At 37.3% G+C, this 9,781-nt stretch overlaps 1 protein-coding gene across 2 annotated transcripts; it reads right to left on the bottom strand.

Annotated features, from left to right (window-relative positions):
* Positions 1-628: 628 nt before the first annotated feature.
* LOC121326682 (glycogenin-1-like) lies at positions 629-9,291 on the bottom strand. 2 transcript variants are annotated; one of them, XM_041270044.1, is made up of 8 exons: positions 9,177-9,291; positions 7,923-8,058; positions 7,595-7,769; positions 6,723-6,885; positions 4,298-4,424; positions 1,872-2,091; positions 1,579-1,629; positions 629-1,204 (listed from the first exon to the last, which is right to left on the bottom strand). In XM_041270044.1, the coding sequence occupies exons 1-8, from the start codon at positions 9,181-9,183 to the stop codon at positions 1,031-1,033; spliced, it is 1,053 nt and encodes a 350-aa protein (XP_041125978.1). In that variant the 5' UTR covers positions 9,184-9,291; the 3' UTR covers positions 629-1,030. The 2 variants fall into 2 exon arrangements, with proteins under 2 accessions (XP_041125978.1, XP_041125979.1); XM_041270045.1 differs by lacking the exon at positions 1,579-1,629.
* Between the last annotated feature and the right edge of the window lie 490 nt (positions 9,292-9,781).

Below are 9,781 nucleotides of genomic sequence, written 5' to 3'. Positions count from 1 at the left end.
TAAGACTCCTGACAAATTTATGACAGCCTTAAGCAAACATATTTGGAAATCTGAGTGTTTTGCAAGTTAAAAGGTCCATGCAATACTGGATATTCATTTGAACAATGCAGAAGGTAAGAATTGTTAAATGTTCAATGGCTATACCTCACTTGACCCTATGTCAGTGCAGTAGTAAAGCATCTTTAACAAACGGTAGATTAAGCCAAAGCAGCAGGAAAGTTTGTTAAGGCTTGCATATTTCACTGGTAAGCCACCAGGATTTACCAATGTCAAATACTAAAAAGCTGCTTTACCTGAATAGTCAAGTCTGTCAAACCATCTTAAACATGCAAAATATTTACAAAAGTAGACTTAACAGCAAGTTCCAATTTAACATTAATGCTGAAGACATCATGGCAGTTGTTACCAAATTTGAGGTCTGAAACAGCCAGATTAGTATCAATTAATCTAAGATTAAAAGCCACCTTATTCCCTTTTGTAGTATAGGTGATCCAAAGATCATAGTTAATTACTATTTAATTACTATTCTGAAACACTAGCTTATCTGAATAAGATTTTAGATACACAATATGAGGCGTTTATACTGAATAAGAGAGATCAGGTTGACAATTACCAATAAAAAAAAAAAAGTAAAGTCACTGGCGCATAAATTAACAGAAAGTTACTGATTTGTCAAAAAACTTGTTTTCTGGCAAGTTGCGTTTCCAAAGTTGATTAATTCTTTGCTGCCTGCTACAACTAACAGTTGTGAAAAACTACCTTTTCAGGTGAAATTAACCTTTAAAAATTCTACTTTAAAAAAGGCATTAGTTTGATTCTACCATGTCTAAATGTGTTTGGAACACTGGAAAAAACAGGCTTAAAAAAATCCACACAGTCTGTCCAGTTGTACTTACAGTAACTCGGTAAACAAAAATATCAGTCCTGGACTAGAAGCATATAGACCGTAATTCCGTAGATTTAATACATTTTGGAATAGTTTCCTGTAGAGCTGCAAATTCACCAAGTTTATGAAAAAAATAAATACATTTCACTTTAGATAGGCATCAAGCTTCTTCTGAATATTGTCGAAGGAGTCGGCTCCCATGTAATCTGCTTGTCCCTGTTCCCACTTCTGCTTGCGTTCTGCAGAGGACATGGGAGGGGGAGGTGAGGGTGGGGGTGCACCTACGTGGATGCGAGACACTGCTTCAGTAGCTTCATCCTGAAATTATTGCAGAAAACAAGGATGATATACCAAAAGAGGAGTAATTACAACAAAAAGCACAGAAATCAAATAAGTGGACAGTCAAACTCGTTACAAAATACAAGACATAAAATAAGTGTTCAAACTGGTGGATCTGCATCTACAGAATCATCCCACATCTGCTCATTGAAGGCAGCACAAGCATAAGTTGTAGTATTTGCCAATGTCCCTGGACTTAATTGCCACATTAGGCTTTAAAAGATATAAGCGGTCGTGCAATACAAGGGGCACACAGGCAGAGTTGGTGAAAGATGACAAAGCCTTAAAATAAGACATGAAAAAGCTACAAGAATGAACAAAGCAGAGGCTGGCCTAGGTTTAAGTCTGCATACCTCACTAGAGATGCCACAAGACAATGCCAGTGTAGAGACCAAACTGGAGAGCTGAAACGGTTTTGTCAGAGGTATGGAAAGGAAGGAAGGAAGGATGATGAATTGTTAGTGTAGCAAGTGTGCCACAACTCCCATTTACATATTTAAAATAAAAAATAAATAAAAAACCACCACAAACCAACTGCAACTACTCTAGTTTGGTCACAAGACCATACTAAATTATTTTAATTGTGTGATGCACTACGGTTGTAAAATTAGGACCCCTACAGGGCTTACAACACAAACATACGTACCGATTGGCACCCAGGTTCTGAATGGCTCACCACTCCATGTTCTGCAAGCAGAGGCTGCATGGACATAGAGAAGATGTCCCACCACATGTTCAGGAATTCTGGATGAAGCATGGACAGATCCTGGCTGTCTCCAGTCACACTCTTTGTTTTTGAGTCGTACCTGCAATTCCATGGCTTGACTCTTCCCAGGAAGTGGACCACCTTGGTTTCTGCACCATATCTGTACAAGACAAGGCTGATTAGTCAGAAAACCAAAAAAAAAAAAAAAAAAAAAAAAAAAATCTAATTCCTTGTCCAGAGTTACCTACGCCCAGAAATGACAATTCATGCTTGTAGAAAAATTGCTTTGCTCAACAATTGCTAGGATTTTCAGTACTTCCTAAAAAAATAGTACCTGCACATCAAAGCACAGAACATTATAGAATACACATGCAATTTAGGTTTACTAGGTATATATAAAGCCCTGTGAAATCGCGGAATTCTGTTTAAAATTCACAACAGTTTCACGGGTAGTATTGTACTTTGCGGAATGTGCACGGAAATGTTATAAATTAAGTGTACAGATTTAAAAAAATAAATAAATAAAATAAAATATACAGATATATGCACATACATCACAATTAGCAGTTATTGAAGCACTTTGCAGTAGCTTGTGAAATGGTGTTGTAATTAACAGCCTGTAGGTAAAGTGTATCTGCAAGGACAGCTTTCAGTTTTACAATGTGTAACCCATACTGATCTTGTGCATCAGTCAACTCGTCAGTGTGACCACTGACAAGCAACCAGATTTTACCAATTCCAGAATGTCTTGCTTGTGATACTCTGCAACTTTAGGTAAGTATTCACGTCTCGGCTGGGCTGTCCAATCGCTCCACCATTTGCTACACTGTCTGCAATTTCCGTAACTTTTGGTTGTCCAATTTTTCAAAAAAGATATTTGTGCAAACAAATGCCTCTGTCAGGTCAAAACTTAACAAGTGGACTTTTGGAATATGGAAGTCACCATTTTTTGTTTCTTTGCAAGTAAAAGCAGGTCACAGTACTGCTCTGGATTTCCGCCTTGCTCTTCAGGTGAATACTTGCTGTCAGACTAATTTCAGTAGTGATCTACAGTAACGTTGCAGGATGTACAGAAGACCTTACCTCCATGGCTGTGTAAACTCCTGCTGGATTGCTTTATGTGAGCTGTGCAGACACATTTTTAGAGACATCCATTTTCTTGTTTACAGTGTGAAGTATTTTAAAATTTCCCACTTAGATTGCAGTCACATGACAATCACTGCACAGCACTGTGTGCATGGCAAATAGTACACACAGGCACACAGCAGAGCTGTACAGTTTTGCTCAAAAAAAAAAAACCCACAAAAAAAAAACACACATGTATAGGGCTAATTTCACAATTTCAGCGCAGCCTGTGAAATCGTGATTCACAGGGCCCTAGGCATATATGCTGAACACAATGTTAAATTTCACGTACAATTACCATGACTTCTTGCAAGTCACAATTTTAAAAGTTGACTTATAAATATAATTAATTAAACGGTGACTACGAATACAGCATATATATATATAAACCAAGAAGGATTAAAATGCATCTAGTGTGGAGTCATAGTTTTTGTGAGCAGACACGTTTAAATTGAGAGGACAAAACAAGGCGGCTGTAGAGCGGCAGTAGAGGTTCAGTTCTATTTTACATTTCAGCTATGCAGAAGTCTTTAAAATAAACTAGCCTATTTTTAGTCATTGGTATCCGTGAGGCCCATGTTGGATCACCAAGCACTGACAGGCAGCCAGCGCTGGTAATGCTTATGCTAGCTATTGCTCCAGTCTACAGTAACCCGAGATCATACCATAGTAGGACTAGGAAATGTCACGTGACTGTATATCCTCATGCAGTTACTTACATTTGAACTATGGCTCCAGATCATGGTTATACCCATCTTGGAGAAGGTACTGCCCTTCTAGCAGTAGTGACCACCAGATGTTTTGATAGTTACCCACACCCCACAAGAGAACACCTTACCCACTGTGCAAAAGGGTCTGGCTCGTCTGAATTCCTGGTTTTAAAGCTTCTAACCCGATCTCACGACAGGGGGCAGTCAGTTACAGCAATGTACCACACAACACTGTACGTTAGGAGTACTTTTATAGTTAAGACTAAACATGCACAGATTTCTGCAGAACTGCCAAACCTTTGAGAACATTACACTGCAGTTCACAAAATAGGTTTTTATTTGAGACTTGTAGCATGAAGCTTTAACTATATTCCGATCAGATGGATAGTTATCAGGTAGAAGTTAAGCACAGATCTTGATTTAGATGCCAACGATGAATGGTTTAGGTGTGTTAGGGCTATACGAAAATCTTCATTAAGCAGTTTAAAAGTTCATCTAAATTTATAAAACACTTTAGTATAAAGTACTTACTGTTTAAATGCTGGCAAGTAGGAGTAAATGGCTACACTGCTTAGGTTGTAAATAAACGGCAGATGTTTTTGTATGTCTGTTGTTGCCCAGTTGCTGAAGAAACTGTTCAGAATCCCCTGATCCCCGCCTGACAAAAAATAAAAAAAATATAAAATCTGTTTTGTTAGTTCCCCCCTCCCCCCCCAACTTTTTACAGATTAAGTAGTAGAGGTTACAGCTACTGTTAATATCCTCAATCCTATTACACAAATCCTAAATAGATTTCTATACCACCGTAAATCTTATTAGGAACACAGCACATTGTAAATTAAAGCTTTATACAAAAAGATAACACCACCCAAAAGACCAGAGCTGTATGCAAGACCCACAAATACGTGGATATTTGGTCTACACCTACATGTTATAACTGACCAAAAGGTTATGATTCAGAGTCATTAAACAGTATGACAGCTCAGTGAGCCAGAACACCTGCAACTCCCTCACTAATTGTTCTGGCCTACTTTACTTGGCCCACTGCTAGAGACTGCCCCAAAGCCACACTAGGCAGACAAAGTGAATGCCAATGATATTCTAAAAACAATTCTTGAGAATTGAAGCCTGCATTACTGCTGGATGAATGTGTATTTAGAACCAATCAAGCATAATTGTGTGAACCATTCTGAACTTAACCTGCCAAAAAAACAAACAAAAAACAGCTCCATACTGAAGGGGGAGTGTCTTAAATCGCAACAGAAGTGGATTCTCTCACAGTTTCAAGGTTCCATTGCTCACTTTTAAACTGTTACGTGTCCCAGTACAAATTTAGCAAGAAGAGCATTTAAAACATAAGTTACCACTATTGTCAAGATGGATGATATGAATACATTTCAGCTTGAATGCGTGCAAAGGGTCACCCATCTGAGCATGAAATGAGAGGAAAGCAAGCCATGCCTCTATGCAGATTTATTGGAATGGAAGTAAAGTAAAATTGGTCAATTTAATGCTTCAACATTGTACAACCCGAGTAGTTTGGTAAGCAGTCTATCAAATATTAAGTTGAGCAGATGTTGGAATTTGACAATCACAAAATAGAGATCTGTACTGAGGGGTGCTGCCTCTTGTACAAATGCAAATTTGTTACTTGCAGCAACTGCTAAACTGTGCAAGGATTCATTTTTAATCATTGTTCAAGTCACCAAATTAAGCATCCCAGAAGTAATATACATTTGTGAGTTCAATAACCCAAGCAATCTTGGGCCTGTGCCATCATTGGACAACTCCCTGGTTTTAAAATAAGCATGATGTCTGTAAAGTAAAGTTTTGCGGAACAAAATCGCTCTGGGCTTCCTTAATGCTAGCCATTTTATAACAGCAATTGTTTTAAAGCCGTCTCATTTCCAAGAGAAGATTTGACACTTAGAAAGAAATTTATCTTGGCATCATATTAAACCAAGGAGCTTGTGGCATTCAGATATCCATCACCAAAATGCCATTTTGATTACAACAAAGGAAAGGAGAAAAAAATTGTTATTTTTCTCCAGTACCAGTACGCTAGGATACAGAGTTTAATAAATACATACAATATGCAGCTAGAGGCAGCAAAGCTAATCCATAACCAAGCCATGTAATCCATGCTGTAGCCTGCAAAGTCTGAAAGTTAGAGGGGGCATTTCAAAATTAGTTTACACAAGCAAGTAGTGTGTTCAGAAAGGTCTTAAGTTCAAAGTTTCACATAAGAAAAAATAATGAAGCACCACTTCTGTTGGCATTATACCAACCAATAATGCAACAGGATTGTCAAATGGGGGTAAAAACACTAGTTAGAAAGGCAGGACTCCAAAAAGGGCCATTCTCTACAGCAGCAGGAAGCAAGTCCCAATAAAAGGTCAAGCACAAAGCTAAATAAATCTAACCCCGAATGATGTACCTCTAGTGGATTTACTGGGTAAATTTATGTACAAAAGAGGGTATGAATTTAAGCATAGTGCACAGCAAGGACAAGGGCAGAACGAGCCTTGGGCACATTATTGTTGTTTATAGATTTCCCATATTTATCCTAAATGGTCACAGCAGGGCAAGACAACATGCAGTTAAGTGCAGACAGCAGTCCCATTATTTTGTAGACCCCCAGTAACAGACTTCAAAATGTAACAAATCCATAAAGTATTTAAACTGGCCTTAATTTACAAATTTAACTGCGTCAAGTTTGTGGAGACATTTATAACATCTTGTTGCTACTGGAACTACTGTAACAATGCAGAAATGCATGTAAAATTTGAAATTCCCAGAATTAAAAACAGATTACTAAATACAAACATCTGGTCTACTCTCATTGAAAATGTGTGTAGATTGTTTTAGATTAAACCTTCGGTGTAAGCCAATGCTTACTGTTTAAACAAATGTACACCCTTAGGTTTTAGAAATGGATTGGGGGCAAGGAACCTACCATCAAAACTTCCATTTTCTGCAGAAAACTGTAGGAGTTTATTGTAGGTTTCATTGGAAGGTCGAAATACAAATAATCCAGAGTTAAAGCAGTCTGGCCAGCCGGGGTCTGGTGCAGCCGATAACTCTTCTCGCTCAAACAGATCGTCAATATTTGACAAAACCTAGAATGGTAGAGGACAGAGATTTATCAAAATTCCTAAAACAGAAAATGACTGGTTTTGTTTAACATGCATTTGTGCTTTACATATGCATGCCAGGTTTAGTACTTGTACTGTAGGATTTGTTAATTATAGTATTTTTTATATTTTCTTCCTCCTTTTGTTACATTTAAAATGCAGTAAAATACCTTTTTATTTAGTGGAGTAGTTCATGTGTGCATTATCCCCATCACCCAGGAACGTGCTCGACACGTTTTTGCTTTATCCAGCCAGACCATAATAACATTTGAATCACTTTCAGGTTCTACAAAAGGATGACCCACTTTATCTTTCTAGTTCTGCATAGTCCAAGATACTGTATTGGAGCGCCACGCTGTCCGATAAGAGACTGGACATGTGACATTTTAAAATCAGGGATGGGTTTTTGCAATCAGTCACCTATTGACCTGGTGGTGATTGGGTTTTATAATAAATCATATACATGAACTTTGAGCAATACACAACTGTATAAAGTTTTACACAAGAATTAACTCTGCAATTGAGAGCTTGGTTATCCCTATTGATCCACTCACCCAGAATCCAAGACTTAAAATCGCTGCACACCTGGATGATTTCACATGGAACATAAGTCACCCAAGGTATGTTTAACTGTTCAATATCTAAAGAAACACAACAAAAAAAATGTCTAATGGATAAAACAGGAGTTACTTACCATTGTGTCTGCATCCATAAATACACATTTGGAGTAGTGTGTTAGAGTCCAACAGTGAAGTTTAGTTAATGTAACACCGAGCTCAGGTCTCTGCATTAGGGCCAAGTGTGCAGAATCCTCACTGTCCAATACATCCACTAGCCTTACTTCATCAAAGATCTTCTGAAGCACTGCCCTAATGGGAGGTTGAGAAATGTTTTTTTTTTTGTGTGTGTAATAATAAATAATAATAATAATAATAATAATAATAATAATAATAATAATAATAAAATGGGAAATAAAAGTAGGAAAATATAAAAGCAATGATGCAACCATGCTTCCATTTTACCTCATGGGCAAAGAGACCTGGGGAGAAACCATTATCACCAGCTTTCTTGAAGTTCTATGGTTCCGCAGTGACATGCCAAGCACCAATGCTCCCTTCCCATAAGCATCATTTGTGGCTAGTGTGACAAAGGCTTGGTCTATAAACAAGAAAGCACATAGGATGCCTCGCATACACATACTATACAATTTATCTGGATAGACATGCACACAAGTAACACACGCCTGGCTGGACATTGTTACTAGAACATGCCAACACCTCAGGTTGTCTTTGAGGTTAATGATTGAGTGGCATGAACAACTACCTGCCACTGGAACTTAACTAGCAACCTGAAGGTAAATAAACAGCACACCTTCAAATAGCACCACCCAAATTACCTAAACCCCTTGGTCAAATTGGCTTCAAAATTTATATTTTGTTTATTATGAAAATTATTTTTAAAAATGACCATATGTACGTTGCTACGGCTTCATATTTGTGCTCAATCTATTATACTGGTTATCTTGACAAACTTTGGAACAACCGAGTACAGTACAGGGTTCTAGAAGCACTACCCATCTGACATTAAAAAAAAAAAAAAAAAAAAAAAAAATAGCGATCTTAGAAATAAAGGTTACTTTTATATTTCGAGCAAACGGGACTTTGACCTGCTAGCGTAGCATGCTGAAATATTAAATAGAGTGTGTAACCTAAGGGTTTAGGGTTAGAGGTTACCAGGCTCGGTTTAAGTATAATTTCCGCTTTATACTGTTGCATGCGCGTCTGTACGTAGCATCTAATTACATCTTTATTTTACCATTTTCTGGCAGAAAGGTTACGATATTCTTTTCGAAAACGAAATAGTACTACAGTTACCTTGTTGGAGTCTGTGTAGAAGGGCATTCTTAACGTATTCCTTAGATAGGCCTACTGGACTACACGTATTTTATTGGTAAGTTTGTCTCACGATCGAGAAACAAGCACGTAACAGGAGTTCGTGGTTTCTATGGCGGCCAGATTACCAGGGGGTTTATTTGAGCTTAGTCTGGTCAAACATCATGACGATCTGTTTATCGCAAATATTTAAAAAAATACATAGTTTATACCTATTTTCAGTATGCTGCTCAATCTGGCTGTTAACATTACGGTACACACTGTGGCGGTATACGAGCTCGCAATATATTCTAACTGAGCCAAGTTCACAGACATTTGTTCAAATCATAATAATAATAATATTAATAATAATAATAATAATAATAATTTGTGTAATACCCCTACCTGTCATTGTGTTTGTATCTCTGTAGCAATGCTACTGCAAACAGCCAAACGCAAGCAAATTACTGCCGAGAGGAAACTGCAGCAGTGTTTTGTAATATAATGCTGTTTCTTTTTTTATAAGCTAGAACTGTCACGTGATCTTCACTCTGGCTTCATTCTACACATGCGAGGAAAACATTTGAATGGAGAAAATAATGTGTTAATTTACGTTATTTTTCGAGTTTTATTTTAAAGTCATTGTAGGAATTGCTCTATGAACTGTAAAGATATGTATATTTAATATTTAAATATTTTATCGTCAAATATACCGCTACAAGAATATCTTGGGATTGCTACAAGTGTTTGTTGTGCTACACAGGTGTATTTTATATGTAGTTATACTCTAACACTGCTGCGTATTCAGATCGAAGCAAATTGAGAAGTTACTGTGTACAAAATACTGCACACCACCCCCCAATGTTTTGATAACTTTTTACAGCAAATACAGTTATTATATTTTCAACACAAATTCCTAAGGTAACACACAATATGATCAACTATAAATCTATCAAATAAACAATAAATCCTTATAGGTAAGGAGCAGAATTGTGTAGTCAGCCCGATAC

The sequence above is a fragment of the Polyodon spathula genome, chromosome 14 (assembly GCF_017654505.1).
Source record: "Polyodon spathula isolate WHYD16114869_AA chromosome 14, ASM1765450v1, whole genome shotgun sequence".
Taxonomy (NCBI): Eukaryota; Metazoa; Chordata; class Actinopteri; order Acipenseriformes; family Polyodontidae; genus Polyodon; species Polyodon spathula.
This window is presented reverse-complemented; position numbering and strand designations above follow the sequence as displayed.

What these genes read in the sequence shown, in the direction of transcription:
- LOC121326682 (XM_041270044.1), bottom strand. An exon ending in CAGGTCTCTTTGCCCATGAG is followed by an intron (nt 7,770 to 7,922) that starts GTAAAATGGAAG and finishes ACCTCCCATTAG; the next exon opens with GGCAGTGCTTCAGAAGATCT. An exon ending in TTATGGATGCAGACACAATG is followed by an intron (nt 6,886 to 7,594) that starts GTAAGTAACTCC and finishes CTACCATTCTAG; the next exon opens with GTTTTGTCAAATATTGACGA.